Source organism: Phoenix dactylifera, chromosome 3 (assembly GCF_009389715.1).
Source record: "Phoenix dactylifera cultivar Barhee BC4 chromosome 3, palm_55x_up_171113_PBpolish2nd_filt_p, whole genome shotgun sequence".
NCBI lineage: Eukaryota > Viridiplantae > Streptophyta > Magnoliopsida > Arecales > Arecaceae > Phoenix > Phoenix dactylifera.
The window spans coordinates 19,869,727-19,888,001 of NC_052394.1; the positions used below are offsets into that span (position 1 = coordinate 19,869,727).

Sequence of the window (18,275 nt, forward strand, 5' to 3'; positions counted from 1 at the left end):
CAAATCATGAAACTAAATTTTGTCGAGTCAAACTCGAATCAGCTCCATATGGATCTAATCATCAAATTGGGTTCAATGCTGGGGGATCCATAGTTGAACCTAATTAACTTCAAGGCCCATCGTGGTGACAAGTGGTCCAATGTTTGGGCTAGTGTTGACGGACCGTTCTCAAATCGGGTCCCTTTCCCCCCTTTCTTTCGTACAAAAATGTGGCTTCCAAGGGCCAAGGCCTCCGTCGGCTCCGACGATGAGACGGCAACGCAAGCAGCGGACGGGCAAATTAGTTTCTCCTTCCTTTACTCTTTTCAAATTTTTAACGTAGATTTGGTATTATAAAAAAGCTTTCTTAATGTGCGAAATATGGCAGATTCTATTTTCATTTCAATGCATGGGCCAACGAGGGAGAAGGGTAAAACATATGCCCTAGTTTCCGCTAGTTTTCGCTTTTTTTCCCATTTTTCTGTTGATATTCTAGAGTGCTTACTTGTTTGTTTCCTTTATGTGATGCTTCATGCGATACTTCTTTCTTCTTTTTCGAATACTATGCATTTCGAATTGTTACGTTGCTTCTTGTGTATGATTCTTTTCATGATGATCTATATTTTAGATAATGTCATAAGGAGTCGAAAACGTAAATAATAAATAATAAATATCATATTTGGATGATATGGAGGCAATGGAGAAGCAAGAGAATAAACAGGAAGTACATTAGGAATTTTTAGCATATGATTGTTCCAATTTGTATGTGCAATGATTATTAACTGCAGTCATGACCATGACAAACGATTTACTGTAAGATTTATTAATCTTTATATATTTCATTTAAGGGTCATCTCAAATTTGTCTAATGTATTTAACAAAGTTTAAATTGATAAATCAGTTTATTTTTGAATACAAAACAATATTGCGAAATGAAAAAATAATTAACAGTTACTACTCTGGAAATATGATGCCACAATAACTGTTAGTGCCATTTCATTATTTTTAGAAACATCCCACTGCTTATTGTAGAAAATATGTCTTCAATAAAGTCAAGCCTTTTTTACCCCAATAATAAGATAGTGCAATGGAAACCTGTATGCACTTATCTGGATTTACTAAACAATCAGGATTGCTGAAACATCAAAATTTGAAGCCGTTCAACATTATTTTGTACTTATACATGTTTATCAAAACAGGCAGCTTTTTGGTAACCAAAACAATGAAGAGGCGTAGCATCTTTTGGTTATGTAAATATAGTTTATTTGTAATGCATTTATTTTTCTCGGAAATAGATATTTCAGGAATTCTACAGTGGTTCTACTACTTTGGATATTTGTTTTCGGGCATTTAAACAACTCGTTGCCGGAGGTGATCTTTCTCTAGAGGTTTAAGCCTGCAATCAAGGTATCCATATTAAAGTAATTCTTTAGATAAAATGGTAAATATCTTCTGTTCATCGGTACACTTGTGTGTATCTGCACACTAGGTGATGGATAAAGGCACATATCTCCAGTCTGGTGAAGTTTATTCCAGGGCATATGCATGGCCCACTACCAAATCCCAGGAAGCTCAATATTCTCTAGGGTTTCTGCACCGAGACATCATGAGTCATCTGCAGCCAACATGACAAAAGGGAGAAAATGAATATCGCTGTTGGTCATGAACTCGCTTTAAATCTTCATGGATCGAACTTTTCAGAATCTTCGAAAACCTCTGAATCATGGTGAATAGAAACACATCCAAATTAACTGACCAGCCTTGCTTAATTTTGCACCCTAGTATACCAAAATAAAGTAGCATTAGCCCCAGACACACTTATAGAATTGGCGAAGCTTAAGTTCAAGTCTGTGGCTCCACACCATCAATTTGGAAGTCCTGAGCTTCTTTCCTAGAAAAACAAGGTAAGACTGTGCCCTTCCGAAGAGTTTCATTAATAACCTGAGTCTTGCAGCAAAGTCTTGACACCTGTATGTTTGCTGATAGTTATGTTGTAATTGTTTATTATATATTGCTTTGTTGGTATAGGGCATATTATTGACTACATACCTGGCAAGGTTCGATGCTTTGTTACTCCTTCCTTGAGTTACCCTGTGCTCTTCCTGCCAAAAAATACCCTGTGCATCAATAATCAGCAAATTTATGTTAATATTATTAATATTCTATAATAACTGAGTTTGTTACTCTGAGAATTTGCAGAACTGTTGGGTTTTCTCCAATGAATTTGATGAGTCATATAAGAGCTGCAGTTGTATGTCATGACTGCAACGAGAAGTGTCAAAAAATTGTCTTTCAGCTCCAAATCTGTAAGTTTATCATACTCATCTTGTTCTTCTATCTACTTGTTATGTCTTTTGAGGAGAGACTGTAAAAAATCATCATGGATATCCTTTCGATCCCTTCTTCTGGAGATTATTCGTCCAACATGCGGTACATTCTATTCCAAGCTTGTTCCAATCAAAAGCTGTTGTTAAAAGCTAACTTGTTTGAAATAACAGTCAGAAAGGTTAGGTATCTTGCTCCTTAATAGTCATATATTACTATTTTCACATGTCATCGTCAATTTTAATCTCAAGATGCTGCTGAGATACTGTCTAAAATATGGCACTGCCATTTTGTTATTTTTCTGAAATTTCGGGTAACATCCCATTGTGCCATGGCATAATGTATTCTTTTCCTTGCTCAATAAGACAATTAAACTTGGGACTATCAACCATGTTAAACCCCATCGAAAGGCTTTTTTGGCTACATTTCAATCAGTGAATCGCCTCTTATGGTTCCAGAACATTAATATGTACAATCATAACTGATTGACCATGCATATTAGGGCTATTTTCGATAGTACCTTAATACTGAAATGGAATGCAAATCCTGGAATTCTAAGTGGCAAGGAAGCAAAAGAGGAAGATATAAGTTTGAAGTTGGCTAGAGTTTTCCTCCTCTTCTGGTGGCTCTATGCTCATCATCAGATTGCCTATCACGTTGAGAGTGAACTGCATAATCCAAAGTTATATGTCATTAAAGAGGATTGAAAACCTAAAAAAAAAATTTACCTTGTTCGATATATCTCTGCATATCATGGATGCCTCCTCAAGGACAAAAAACTGTTCCTCCAGCTCATCTGTCCAATATCTTCATGGCCAGTTCATTTGATGAATTGGAAGTATTTGTTAAGGGCATCAAATGAAAGCAGATCAGAAATCAGTCTCCTTAATCTTTTATATTTTTCTCCACCTGTTTGTAGTAAGGTTGTGGGCCCCAACACTTGCTTCCCTGATAAAAAAAAATCGACCTCACTATTCCATCTTTTCTGGATAAAAGGATCTTGCTTGCTTCTCTCCCAGTCACAAAGACAGTGAATCTTCCAAGATGCTCGTTTTGGACACCTCGCCATACCTGGTTTCAGGCCACAGCAAGAGAAGTGTAAATAAATGTATTATTAGAAATGATGGAGATCTTCTTAGCAAGTGCTGACTTATGCTGTCTCTTTATGAAATTATTAATTTCAGGTGGGCTTGAAAACTCTGATGCAAAGATGAAGCTCTCTCTATTAGTGGCCAACCTAGGCGACCTGGGATTTTTCTCATTTGACTTCTGTCTAACCATGATTGTAGCAATATTAGACTTGTAAGCATGCGCACAACAAGGAAAATCAGGATCTGTAAGTTGTCCGGCTCCATTACTGTATCCTCCAACATGCCGATTCTGCTACTAAACTTGGGTATACTGAAGCACTAAAAATTTATATTTTCTTGCAGCATCTTATGTCCTTTGATTTCTTTGGCTTTTGATGACTAAGTTTGTGCTTTCTGCCATCTGTTCTTAGATAAGTCAAAACCGTGCCGGTTATTTGTTCTTGTGATGTGTTGCATTTCATGAACTTAATGAAATGTTGATGGGCCATGCCTATCTTTTTCTCGAAAAAAAGAAGCTATTTCCTTGTTTTTCTCCTCTGACTACTACACCTGCACAGGTATGAATTATGCCAAGGATTCAAGTCCTGGCAAGACATCTGGCAGGACACCCGAATACAGTACCATCTTATATGTCGGGATAAGACCGTTCCGCTATCATCCCAGCATCCCGATCGGCACATTTTGGGACATCCCCTGTCCCAACTGTTGGGATGGCGGTGTGTTCTATTTCATGAGAAAACTGGGACAGCCCTGTCCCACATGATTTAAATTATGCAAATAAAATATGATGGTTTTTTTACTGACAATATTGTTAAGTTGTTCATTTTTAAGTTGGTATCTAAAGTGTATGTAAATAAATCTTTTCACTTTGTTCATTTAGTTAGAGAAATGGGTGTATCACCCTTAATGTCTTGTGACTTCTAATTTATTATGCAGTGTTTGCTTCAAAAGTGATCTGAGGTGATAGAAAGCAAATGGCAGAGGAAAAAAATTGCCTCTTGGAAATGATCTTTTTGCAAGTGCAAAAAAAGAAATGGTCTTTGTTCCATAAGGGCATGATCGGATATGTTTTTTCTTTCTTTCCTTGCAGAGGAAAGATCATATTCATAATTTCTGAATATAACCAATCTTTATCACATCTGCTGCTAACGTTGTTGTAGTGCTGGTCAGCTGTTTGAGATGGCAGCAGTGCAGTTAGAATACAATTTAGGACTACGATTGCAATTAAATCATGTACGAAACCTGGTTGAGAGTAGAATGACTGTCGGATTTCTGATTAAGCTCAAGTGGACTTCTATGGATAACAGATATTACTTTTGTGATACATCAGGTCCAGGTGCACTTGCATGACTTAGCTGTAGCCTGACTATGGTCAATCTAGTTAGACCAGAAGATTTAGCAATATATAGATGGATTTCTGTTTTTTTTTTCGGTGGAAGGGTAACAATATATAGATGGGGTCACAAAGCATTTAGTAGCTTAAAAAGTCAACATAAGCGTGCTTTCTGTTGATGTTTTTCTTTTCTTTTCTCTTCTGCTTGTCTTCCCCCAACTTTTGGCATCCAATTAGAGTATCATTCTGTTGAGCTGCTTCCTCATTATCAAGTAAAGAGTAATCAAGAGGAATACATTGAAATCCAAATATTTCTTTTCAGTTCTCTGTCCTGATTTATGGCCAAGGGCTGCAAGTTGTTGCTGTAGCTGCATCATTATATTCATTGAGTTTAATTCAACATGGTTTAAAATTAAGAGTTACAAATGCAGGTTGCATGCTGAGCTCATAATGTAGCCTTCTCTTGTATCTACTGTATATCTATTTGCTTTGCTGAGCTGTAGATGGCAACTTTTGATTGGTCAATGTGAGAACAGGAGCATGTGTCCCAGCCAAGCCAAATCTGAGAGTCATGTTAGAGGACAGCACAGGTAGTGTTATTTTGATTTAGTTATAACGGATATAGAATAAGAGAAGCATCTAGATACAAAGACAATTTCTAGCATGTTATATCAACTTGGCATAGACAACTAAAATGTCCTGCCTTAGATACTTTTTAATGAAGACCAAGTTAATATAAGAAATGCACATACAAACTTTGTTTATTTTAGATAGGATCTCTGCTGACGATGCCTACATTTCAGAGTATATGAATTGTTTATTACTATTGGAGCACTTGCCTTGCCTTTTGTTTTACAAAATGTAAAAATAAGAAATGAACCTGAATTGACTGCAACCCAATAAGCTAACATCTGTTCTCGTGCCAGCTTAATTCGTATGTGCTGCAGAGGGCCAACCCAGTTCCCTAATTAAAATTTGATAGTTCAAGGAGAGGCCATTATGCAAGCTCACTCTATGTCAATATCTTTCTTAAAAAGGATTGCATTGTGTCCTAGGGAAGCAAGTTTGTGAGCTTCATATGAATAGTGATATTGCAAAAATCTCTAGTAAAGATTGTTTATGTCAGGCATGAAACCCACTTGATCTCCAAAATATGCCACTTCTATCTATATATGGTTGTAAGAGATGTGAACAGAAATCCTAGAAAGGTGAATTTAAGTGACGCGAGAGCACTCTGTTATTGGAATTAGAATTTATAGAAGTTCAAGAAATTAATATAATTACGAGTGTTTTTCTAGATACAGCAAATTTGCTTCAGTCAGAAGCTAAAAAACATTTAGCTCATGAAACTTGTGTAACATTTCTCGATCGTTGGTTACTAGAAGTTTGCTATATTAAGATACAGTGAGTTATGTAAAAATAATTCTAATCATAGTGATGCAATAGGTTAAGCAAATTTTTATTTCTTCCTTAATGACCATTTCACATGCATGTAAAGATAGGCTCTAACTTTGTATTCGGTGAAAGATTGTGCAAACTTTATGCTCGTTTGTTCATACCAAACTATCTCTTCTTTTGATAGATTCTAGCTTTAAAGCCACCCTTTTGTTTTTCGCATTATTTTATAATGTTTCAATGATTTGCTTAATGTATAACCTTGCCCTCCTACTCATTTGTGGTGCCATCACAAGGTTTGAAATTCTATGGTGCAGGGTGTTTCCGTCATGTTGTTATGGTACGCACTGAGGTAACCCCTGTATCTATTTTGGTTTATGAATATTTGAAATATGACAGTATGGTACAGTATGATACACCGTTGGTAAGTCTTGTTACGGGGAGTATCATACGACCATTGGTAGTTTTCGAACTGTCATCATATTTAGATTTTAGAGCTTAAAGAGTTAGTCCATGGGTGACCCAAGTCATTTGTTGGCTTGGGGTAGGGCTAGGCCTAAACATCAAGGCAGCCCCTGGGCTGGATTGGTTCAATCCCTGGGCTGGATTGGGTCAATGAACATTAAATCCTAATTTCCTGACTATCTTTTGGTTTTGGATTTGATATTTGAGACCAAAATGTTGGACATAGCCTAACCGAGTCCATAATAGATAATAAAGATTGGATAGCTTTACCTATATATTATTGAAGTCCTGCTTCTTTTGTTTTTCCATTTCTTTTTCTTCACTGGGTTTCTTATATAACTCATGTACTTGAGCTAGAGAGTTTTGCCTGTTATTCAATCATAACGGCTGACAACGACCACTATAGGAGCCATTGTTTCATTCCACAAAAATTTAATGAAAGCTGGACTAGTCCAACAGTGGATGTTATTCTATCACAAAGTCGATCAGGGAACATTAGGAATTTATTCTATTGTTCTGATACTGTTAATAAAGGAGTTAGCGATCAGCATGGGTTACAACAGCCAGTTTCTGGTAGGCAGAAAGAGTGGCAAATCACAGGTCAAAGCACAGGTATGGACATAATAAATCCATATATATACATGGAACTTATTCTTGGTGACCATGTCTAATGATCAGTCGTATGGTTAATGGTTTCTTAATTCTTACCCATGCATTCAGTACGAGCCAGCGAAAGGTCTAATGGTGGCTTTGTATTTTAATAGATCTACACGATACTTGCTGCACTGAATATGCCTTCCAGATATCTTTTTCGTGATCATGTGAAACTATTTAACGCTTTTTCAATTCAAAAGATCACCAAATGGCTGTAGCTAGGTTGAGCAGGTAATATTAATATTGTTGGTGTAGTTTGATCTTAGAGCTCAGCAACTTCATCATAACCCAAATCCAAAGGAGGAAAATAAAATAAAAAAAGAAGTCAGTAAAGAAACAGTAGAGCTTAGTGTCAGCTTCATGGCATCTTCTTCTCTGATGGTTTCATCAATAAGTTACTAGTTATAGATTTTAACCTTTTTGTCGTTGTTTAATATCATGCACTCCCCAACTTTTGAAAAGTTCAGAAATTTTCTAGAAGTCGTCCATGTCATTTTCCAGTTGGCTGGAGGCAACCCACGCGATACTACATTACTACGCCTTTGCTCTCAAAGCTCACCAAACTCTGTGGATTCTTCTTCCAACATTAAAGAGGTGCAAAACTTGTCTTCTTCCACCATTCAGGCAAATGCGCAAAGTCTACCAGAGTATTTCAGCTGAAATATTCCTCAGCAGGTCATGTTTTTAAAAAAGCTGAGCTTTTAGCTGGCGGTTGGAGACTAACATCAACAGCTATATTAGGAGATCTCTAATTAGAGACCATATGGGCAGGCTTACCTATGCGGCAGGTACTTCTAGGGATGGCAATTTACTCCGTCCCATCAGGTTTCCAAAAATCCGACCTGCAATAAATTTGAGGCAGGTACAGGTAATGATAAAACTCGTTTTGAACCTAATCAACATATCTCTTCGTAAATTTCTTCTTTGAGGCAAAAAAAAAAAATTGATTTGTATGTAAAAAAAAATGATTATTGTAAATTTATCCGGCTTGCTCTATGTAATTCTATCTGTACTGTGTTGACTTGAGACTCTATCCATCATGCTCCATCTTGAGGCAAGTTATGGGATGGTAACAGGTAAGGCCTATCTTGTCTCCACCCATTTCGATTGCTAGGTATGGTTGCAATGTGCCTAATGTTGGGCTAAGAGCTGCATGGGAGTGCTTATGCCCGGCTGTAATCTGGTTCAAAGTTTCACAAGTTTGGGTGTAGGGAGACTGGGTTAATGGTTATGCTTGATGCTTCCAGTTTCAATCCCCTGTTGAAAGATATGTGGCAGTTCAGAAACACTCTGCTAGCATTCAAAGCCATACATATCTTTAGGTAGGAATCAATCTGCAGCTAATCGAGGCTCAGACGGAGACATCCCTTCTGATGCAGAAGCTATCCTTCCTCCGTTTTCATATTAAGCCGCCGGTGCTGATAGGGCCTCTTTTCCTCGTCTGTAATTTTCTTTTTCTTTAGCCTCTGCCTCCCATGTACCCCAAAAGCCAAAAAAAAAAAAAAAAACACTAGCCGGCCTGACCACTCCTCAGCTTAGCAATAATTCTAAGAGTATTGCTCAACATTCCTTCAAGGAATGTATTGATTCAAATGAAGTGACATTGAGACTTGTAATAACTTTGATTAATTTGGCAACTTAATAATCATTATCATATGCTTCAATAACCAATGCTCTTAAAACACACCTGACCGCCAAAGTGGAATTCTTAATACACTGACAGACGAAAACAAACATGAAGATACAGAGCACAACGATGGTTTTCGAATAAAAAAGAGAGCCAATCTCATGGCTTTAAACACCTTTCCTGTTATCAATTTCTAAGGTGGTATAACCAACCATCAAAGTGCCACTTGTCTCCCTTAATTAACCCTCCTGCAATTCTTCCTGATCTCACCGCGTGTTCCTGTGAGGGGGTTAATGTCTCCCATGTTGATCATGCCGGTGACAAAGTCAGAGTTGAACGTGCTAGGGTTATTGCTGTAGGTCGTAACTTGGGAGTCGGTGGATCCACCATTGAAGAGCTCTTGGTCTGAGTGGAGGAGGCCCTTCTTGTTGATGAGATTCTTGTAGTAATTGTTGTCGAAGCAAGTCGGAGTCTGGAGATCCAGGGGTGCCAAGTTGTTGTCGCCGGAGCCGGCCGTGCTCGGGCAATTCATCTGCCTTGTCTTGGCAAAGGAGCTGTCTATGTCGGTGTCATTGTATACATGGGCTCTAAAGTTCGTGCACCGTGCTTGGCCAATGGTGTGGCCACCTGCAGGAATAGAATTAGGATTCTTGAGAAACTAGAATATGATTAAGATGTGTGCATGGTCATTAAGCATGAGGTTAACCTATCAGTCTTCCAACTAGGTTGATTTGACTGTTTTTTTGATTGGATCAGTTAATTTGACTGCTGTATTGCATATTTTGTCCACAGCGCAATAGAGGACTGGTAATACTTGCATGATATGTTATTAATGTAGGTGGTTACATACGACCTTCTGCTATCCATTTAAATTGATGTCATACCTTCTGATGTCTTTAATGTGGAACATGTGCCCCTTCTTTTTGAATTACATGTCACGCATCAAAGATGTCATTGATGCAGATGGCCCCAGTTCATATGAGGCACTTGTGTGATGCTACTAGGTGACACGCAACCTACACGCTGTTACTTGATAATTGCTTCAAGTATAAGATCTAGAATTTAGCACAGCCCGGATATGCCGGCCAGCCAAGGTAAGGGAGCACTTGGGGTAGCAAATAGAAGCTGCCACCAGAATCTGAACGGCCATTAAACAAATTGGTCTATAAGCGCGTTTTTTACTATATATATTGTTTAATAGTTGTCCATCTTCTGATAACAACGACCATAAAGAGCTATGTGTTATTTAATGGCTGTCCATCACTATAGAGAGCTATATAGTGCTCTGTCGTGTGGCCCATGCATGACAAAGGATCATGGTTAGCCAGTGCTATACTTTCTGGTAAGCAAGCAATTGAAAAAGTAATGCAGGGGGCATATATTTTATCTAGAGATCAAAAAAAAAAAACAGAAAAAGAAAAGAAGAAAAGTTAATTAATCACATAAGTCAAGGAATTGTGGTAGGCCATGAACTTTATATTAGGAACAATTTTTTCATGTCTCTTTCTCCTTTCCCACAAAGTCAAGGTAATTGCCCCAGTCTTAACTGTGGAGGAGCCCCTCGGGGAGAGAACTTTGTGCTTCAGCCAACCATAGAAAGATAGGAAGGAACAAGACTAACCCCTCACCAGCTGGGCTTTATCAGTAGTCACAAAGTTGATTAAAACGTATGACGAGATGTTCGCATTATTTTATCATGTATCGTATGAATTACTTTGATGATTCGGTTTCCATACCAGAGAGGGCAACCATGTCCTTGGTAGAAAGACCCTGAGCTGAAAATTTAGAGATGAGATTGCTGAGGCTCGAGTTAGGAGGAGGAATGTTATTGTTAGCTCCAGAAAAGCTTGCTGTCGTTGAATCCCTCCTTCCCAGCTTCACATTCCAGTTCGGTCCTCCAAGCTGCGAAGAAACAAGCTCTCTAGTTAATTCTGAAGACTAGTTTTGACGAGCAAGACCATATACAAGGACAGTGGACCCGAGATCACAATACTCACAATGACCACCGAGTCTCTCGCGGTTATGGCCAAGATGTCGGCACAAGACACAACGCCCGGGCACACCTTCTCGACTGCGGCCTTTATGCTGTCTACGACATCGAAACCCCTCACCGAGTTGTTATTTGGTGTTGCAGTCTTCTCCCCTTGGAAACTGGATGTGTCATCCAATAATATGGACCCATCGCAACCCTATAACGAAGGTAACATACTTGTCAGTTGTCACACACTTGGTATAAGGTTCAAAAAGTGTTTGCTCAAAAAAAAAAAAACAAGGTTCAGAGCGAGGAGCCATTAACTGGAGACCAGAAAATAAAAGAGCAAGCTAAGTTATATAAGAAAGGATAGTACTTGGACGAAGCAATCATGGAAGAAGAGGCGAAGAAGAGAGGCACCCATGCGCTTCTCCTTCGCGATCGCAGACTGCACGACAGGTTTCACAGCACTGAAGACTTTGGGGCATGACGAAGCATAGTAGTTAGTGGAGAGCTGCGCCGAGGTGCTCCCAAGAAGGAGAAGAACAAGTGCAAGAGGAGCAAAGGTTGTGGAGGAGATAGCCATTGGTCTATCAATGGCGGATAGGAGCGTGCTAGGCTTGAGGAGGCCATGCCAAATAGGTGGCCCATTATATAGAAGTGTGATGACGGTGGGACTTGATTAGATCATGCCAGCTTCATGGCTTGATGTACTACTACTTACCTAATCCCATAGACTTGTTTGCAGGGAACCAATTTCGACGAGATGTGGAATCAACGTAGAACAAGTAGATGGTTTGGCTATTGATTTTGAAAGGGTCCATCATCAGCGGGAGTAAGGCTTCGTGGGCGTGTTGTCGTCAAAGGGGAGCGTTGGCTCGGAACGAGCCCGTTTGCTTATTCTCGCGGTGGAGCGGTCACATACGCTTTTTTTTTTTTAAGGCTAAAACAGATATCTCATACAATACGAATATAAATATACTTAATAAAATCAGAAACCCCATTAGTCTTTTTGAATACATGCTTAGTCTGAATTTACCATTATTCAGATATCTCGAAGTAAGAGGTAACCCACCCAACCACCATTCGGACTCTTTTGGATTCAACAAATTACTGTAGCTGAGGTGCTAGGCTATCTTCAAATGGGTGGATTTTACAGCGGTGCACTCTCGGAAAGGTGGCCGAAAAGTAGCGTTGGATGGTGGATTTTGTGGCACCTTTATTAATTGGAAAATACTCAAGTAACTCGAAAAAGTCACTTAATTTGTCCTGGGTACTGCCATTGCTTCGTTATGAAGTGTGTCATTAGATGAAGCGACATGATTGATGCACGCAAGGCACCTCAGTGACCTTTTTTTTGAGTATGGTCCATTGTTTTAAAAAGAAAAGGATATAATTTTGTTCTCGTGGAAAATAAGAGAAAAAAGAAAAAAGAAAAAGGAGGGAGGCCAAAAAATAAAAAAACAGAGAAAGATAAGACGAGGAATATGAATAACGTCGCTTGTCATGCAAGTGCTTAAAGCACGGACTATTGTTGGTTGATATTGTTTTCTTCCTTCTTTTCATTAAAAAGAAGGAAAAGAACTTTTTTTAAGAATAAATGTGGAGATGTTGCTTCATTAGATGAGGATTTGGATTCAGACATGGAAAACCTGGCTGTTGAACCAGTCATATTAGACCGATTAATTGTTACAAGAGTAAACTCTTGTAAGGCAAGAAACAGGTGAGCTAAAAATCTGGAAAAACTGGAATTTCTACTTCATTCTAGAGGGTCTCAGCATATTAAAAATCATAAGTAATTGCTTGTAAGATGGGGAAAAAGACCTGAGACAATGCTTAGCTAGAAAGGAGAAAAGGACACATGATACTATAGAAATTTGCTTACACAACCCTCACAAACAACTGTGAGGAAACAGGGTTAAGTCTATCTAAATATGCATGATCATTTGTGAAGACCATATGCATTATGGGCCTATCGCAGACTAACTCCCTTGTAAGCAAAAAATTTTCAGTCGTTTGTCCCTTTGCCTTTGGACATGATGCAACACAAACAACTGAAAACTACTTAATTTGCCTGCCTAATCTCTCCTTCTCCCCTGAATTACATTGGCAACTTTTCTATCGGATACAATATGTTATTGGAGTAGCTATCCATCTCTATTTAATTTGTCTATCCAAAACATACTGGTTAGTATAATATGTTTTCAGTAGAGAAAGTTAAAAGGGGAAATAAACAATTGATTACCCCTGTTTGAATTCATTAAAACATTTTATGAGATGATGAGGTTTGAACTTCTGAGGAAGGGACAGAAACATGATTCATGCTAAGCAATTAGGCTGCTGTGAGCTTTTGTCGCTTAATCATCCTTCATCGGTCAATGACTTTAAGCACATGCAGAAAGGCCAAATACACATCCTTTTCATGAGTATGCAACTAAGTATAGACTAATGGAGATGGAGACACAAAAAGTCTACGAATATTATAGCTAGAGTTGTATGCCGGATTGCCGGTGCTTGTGATTGAAGTAGTTAGCTATTTTCTTTCGGAAAACTTGGTACCCACCTAGATAAACTCTTCAACACTTTTGAATCCTTCTTTCTTTAACACTGGAGACCCTTGAAGATAATAGATATAAATTTTCTTATAGGTGCACAACGTCTTGGTCATGAGCTTTCTTCAAATTGGAATTTTCTTTGCTTGATTTGTTCAAAGCTAGTTGAGTTATTTATAAGTTCATTTGTCTTGTGAGATTTGATTAGACGAGGTATGACTCAATTATACAACTTATATTGACAATTCGATGTTGTGCTGGTGTTCTAGAACTCTCCTTTTGACTTGTAAAAGCAAAGACTAGAATGCATGTTAGTGGTAGTAAGTTACATCTCACAGAATAGTTTATTGTCTAATTTGGAGATGAAGGGTGGGACTAGAGGAACTCAGTCAACTCCTTAAGTTCCTCAATCAAAAAAGCTAGTTGGAAGGTATTTTTTTTAGTTCCTTAATCCTGTGTAAATATTTAAGATCTCTCCAGCAAATAGCCAATGTGGGACTAAACATATACACGCACGTATCCTCACATACTCCTCCAGTTTAAGCTCCAACATCCTCATCAGGCTAAGACTCCAAATCCATTCCAATATAATCACAAGCACCATGATCGATCCGTGGTCAACCTCAATGTGCCAGTGCTGCAGTGTTCCCTAGCCTACATGGGTTATGGGTAGGGTCCTCTCTGATACTATTTCTCACAACTCAGGATCTCATCCAAAAAAACTAGCCGGAAGATATTTTTTGGATTCTTTAATCCTGTATAAGTACGTAATATCTCTCCGACGAATAACTAATATGAGACAAAATACATGTCTGTACGGATCCTCACACCGAGTGCCTAATTGTTCGATTTATGAAGTATTTCCACTATCTGAAATTTGCTGAGTAAAGAAAGGAAGAAGTTTGGAGTAATTGATGGAGGTTTTTGCCCCCATATTCTCAAGTTGCTCAAAATACCAGAACCCATCAATATAAGCGAATTTAGATTTTCTAAAGTTTTTCAGGTTACAAGGTCGGTAACTTGCAAGAACCCTCCACTTCTATTTTCCTTCCATCATCACACTCCGCTTATTTAGGTAGTAGCTTTCTTCTGTTTTTCTTCAAGACCTCTTTCAAACCTTTGGAGTGGGTGATGGCCAGTTGACCCAGGTTTTATTGGCTATAATGACAAAGACAGCCCCTACTATTACACTTAACCCAAACACCGCATAAACCTAATCCAGTAAGTTACTTGACCTAGTATAAATCAAATGGCTCTTTGGACAAACTTGGAATAGCATGTGTTCCATGCTCTCTAGAGCCAATTAGAATCTACGTACCAACAAAGTCTTGCTTAAGAAGTAAACATGTAATAGGGAAATCAGATTATGACTTAAACGCATAAATTAAAGGGAAATAAGCTTGTGATGCTGTTTGTTGGGATATCAATTCCAATGCTATAGATTTAGCCACCCTCTTCACACTAAAAAAATAAAGATATAGAGTAGAACCTTCCTACCCTCCTCCTTACAGCCTTCGTAGAGTCTCTCACAGGTGATGTTTAATCTTTGTGGCTTGTTTTGGTCTCTGTTTTGGCTTGGGGTTTGTGCTCTGTTTCCTACTCTGGAACTTCCTACTGAATAAAATCAAATTTCTACTGTGAAAATGATAAGGTGAACGTATTCTTCTTTCCTTTTCTCAAAAAGAATATCGATCGCGATTCGCGAAAGATGACCATTCATGAAAATAATCTTTGATTGTGCAGTGAACGTAAATTACACCAATCAATTAATTCAACCTTCAACTCTGTTCATCCAAAAGAATTTGGCATCCAGCTTTGTGAACTTGTGCATGTGTTTGTGAACGCGAACTTCCTACTGAAAGCTTACTTGCATTCATATACTAGATACATGGACTAATCCACATTCCAGAAAAAAAGCTAGTTGACACTTTCACAGTCAGTCATATTTGAAGATTTACCAAGAGAGTTGAATACTAGAACAATTCCCCAACCTAAAACATTGTCCATTACCTAGCGGCATTCCTGCTAGAAAAAGTGGCTCTACACGCTCCAGGTCACTCCTTGATGGGTTGCAATCAGGTCTACCATCACCTTTCCACTACGTGACGCCATTTTGGACTTCTGATTGAACCGAGAGGGTGTGATGGATTGTTTCACCTGCAGGACCATGCACCAACCATGGCCTATGTCACCAACAACTCCCCATACGATATCTACTTCATATCCAACCATTCCGTCAGTATCTACTTCATGATAGCAAATTTTGGAGGAGATTTGGACTAGCTGGCGGAAAACCATCCGAAAGAAAGCCATGAAGCTCGCCTGGAGCTGTCTTCCATCGACACTCTTGTTGGGAGTCATTGGATAGAAAGGAACAATTGTGCGTTTAGGTTCGAAGCGAGGTCGTCAGTCAAAAAAATCATGCAACAGTGACTTTTCTTGCTTCGTAGTTGGACAACTTGCCACCTTGGAAAATACAACTCGCCACTGCAAGTTCTTCTCAAGGCCACCTTTGGTTCTTGTCGAATTTTGTGTAGCTTTCAGCGTCCTTCTCAAGCACTGCCGAATTTTTCTTTTTTTTCCATTCACTTCGATCTCTTCCATTTCATCTATTAATTTGGATCTTCCAAAAATCTTTCAAACATGCAATCTACGTACATTGTCGCCATGGAAAATATGTAATCGGATGCCAGGAGTGGGTCCTTCACTAGACAACAACTATGCAAATTTAAAACAAACCTGTAACTCTCCTGTACATAGGAACCTAACAATCAATAAACAAATGGGTGGTTAACCCTTCGTGTTTCATAAAATAATAAAAAAAATCTGCTTCATGATAACAACATTATTATACTGCTAAGAAGTCCAAGACATCCAACCGTCCATGAAGAAATAAAAAAAAGAAAGAAGACAGAGAGAGAGGCAAACGTTGATTTTTCCATGTCGTTTGCTTGCATCTTAATTAAAGTGGCCGGAGGAAGAAGGCAAACGGGCAGTTGGCTTCAAAAGCCAGTGTATGATTCTGTATCCATGCACGTTCTGTACAACTCGAGATGATTAGAAGGTTAAAGTCCACATTCTTTTAAGCTGTCGGCAACAATGATAGCATTCTTTCAGCAAAAAGTAAAAACAAGCACTGCAATCAAACTATGGGTTATTAATGTGTCCGCCGTCTAAACTGGTTGGAGAGTTTGGCCTCCATGCATGGTTGATTCCTCATTGGGTTGGGTTAACTCGAATGTGGTTGCTCCAGTAATAGCCCTTAACATGCTGAAAGTGCAATAATAATCCAAATTATGGCCTTAAGTCACCTGTGGATTGTTAAAAAATGCGATATGCTGTTCCAATAGACCGATCGCATAAGCCCTTTGGTTCGAATTCCTTCTGATTTTTGTCTTTACAAGTGAAAAAACAGATGCGATCAGAAGAATATGTTCAAGAAAAAAGATTCCAATTTTGGTTTGAAAAATAATTTTCAAAATTTTAGAGACTACAAGTGAAGTTTGAATTGGTACTTTCTCCTTCGAGACTAATTTAGACCGAACATATTAATTAAGAATATTACTGATTTTTTTTTTCATGGGGCTAGCTACAAGTTTATACCAAACCTGAATGACTTTACATATGAACCACTAGTGAGTAAAAGATTTACATATTAGTACTGCAGGTGAAGTTTGAACTACTTTACCTGAACCACTACTAAGAATTTCGTGGTTTTCTTGCATTTGTCTCACTGCACTTCATGCTTAAAACACACATAAAGCTTTCTATCACAAATATGTAAAGATGTTTTTTTTTGTGTGCGTGATAGAAGGTGCTGTTAGTAAAGATCTTACTTCTCTATTCATTCGATCTATTAGAAAATCATAATGGACTATTATATTTTCTCTATCTATTATCTATGTGCATGCATATATGGATGATGTTGGTAAGTCTAGCTCCAACAAAATGACCAGAAATCTCCTTGGTCAACAAATTAGTAGTATCTAGTCAGACATCGATTCACGGCAATCTCTTTAGATCATGTGGTTTAAATTGTATTCTTGGACCTTAATTAATTATTTCTAGCTAATTCAAAGTTACATACGGTTCCAGCGTTGTTCTTGCTTGAATTATTATATCAGAGGGGCAATCGGATCCTTCGCTAACCAATCAACAGGGCAAAGAAAGTCATAGGAATACACAAATTATTCCGGAATTGGGGGTGGTTGATTTTGGAGACTAAAGCCACTAGGGAGTTCCTTGATAGGGTGTGAAAGAGATGTGAATCAAGAGAAACCGATTTGGTCAATGAATTAGGCACTAGCTGCTTTCTCACTTGTCCTAGCTAGCTGTCACGCATGACTAATGTTTGCATTTCCCCAAACTTGGAACCTTCCCATGCTTGTCAATAGCAATATTTGTTTTCAAATAAGATTACTTAAAAGTTTTCTTCCATTCTGATGTTGGAGATTAGTTATCCCCCATGCAAGTAATCAAGCAAGATTGGTTCTGGGCTTTGACATGCGTTGAACTGCAAAAAGTGATCACATGCACGAAAGCTGTTTATAGATATTGAAGCAAAAAGCTATCGCATGCACGGAAAGCTCTTTATAGATAATGAATTGAATATAGTATCCGCTTTCATGAGTTTCCATTGTTCTCTTCGATGAAGTTGCAGAAGCTTTTACGAATTTGGCATCTAATTCTTACAAAAGAGATACAGGAAATATACTTTTATCAAATATGGCTAGAAAGCATAAGACCCCATCCAACTTAAATCAACCAATGAATCTGGGACAAAAGTGAGGAGAACATGATATATCATGAGAATGGCGACGTGGAAATAGATATCATTTCAAAATGCATCTCGCTCAAGAAGTAGGATTCATACGGAATACAT

The 18,275-nt window shown here is 38.3% G+C and overlaps 1 protein-coding gene and 1 long non-coding RNA gene across 7 annotated transcripts; one reads left to right on the plus strand and one right to left on the minus strand.

The window, feature by feature from the left end:
• Positions 1-223: 223 nt before the first annotated feature.
• Positions 224-8,268, plus strand: LOC113463733. Of its 6 annotated transcripts, none has more exons than XR_005511195.1 (3): positions 224-2,285; positions 3,489-7,836; positions 7,918-8,268. It is a non-coding gene; the product is annotated as an uncharacterized LOC113463733 (long non-coding RNA). The 6 variants fall into 6 exon arrangements; XR_003388508.2 differs by having other exon boundaries at positions 3,489-3,640; positions 3,738-8,268; XR_005511194.1 differs by having other exon boundaries at positions 224-1,883; positions 2,008-2,285; positions 3,489-8,268.
• Positions 8,269-8,845: 577 nt separating this feature from the next.
• LOC103721948 (peroxidase 4-like) lies at positions 8,846-11,475 on the minus strand. Its single transcript, XM_008812341.3, has 4 exons — positions 11,218-11,475; positions 10,867-11,058; positions 10,606-10,771; positions 8,846-9,496 (listed from the first exon to the last, which is right to left on the minus strand). Exons 1-4 carry the CDS (start codon positions 11,425-11,427, stop codon positions 9,105-9,107), a joined length of 960 nt encoding a protein of 319 aa, XP_008810563.1. The 5' UTR covers positions 11,428-11,475; the 3' UTR covers positions 8,846-9,104.
• Between the last annotated feature and the right edge of the window lie 6,800 nt (positions 11,476-18,275).

Bases quoted from the DNA above. Each gene is read 5' to 3' on its own strand.
- LOC103721948 (XM_008812341.3), bottom strand. From the start codon at position 11,427: ATGGCTATCTCCTCCACAACCTTTGCTCCTCTTGCACTTGTTCTTCTC. The intron at 10,772-10,866 runs GTGAGTATTGTG...GTTTCTTCGCAG, and splicing joins CGAGAGACTCGGTGGTCATT to CTTGGAGGACCGAACTGGAA. The intron at 9,497-10,605 runs GTATGGAAACCG...CTATTCCTGCAG, and splicing joins GGACATGGTTGCCCTCTCTG to GTGGCCACACCATTGGCCAA.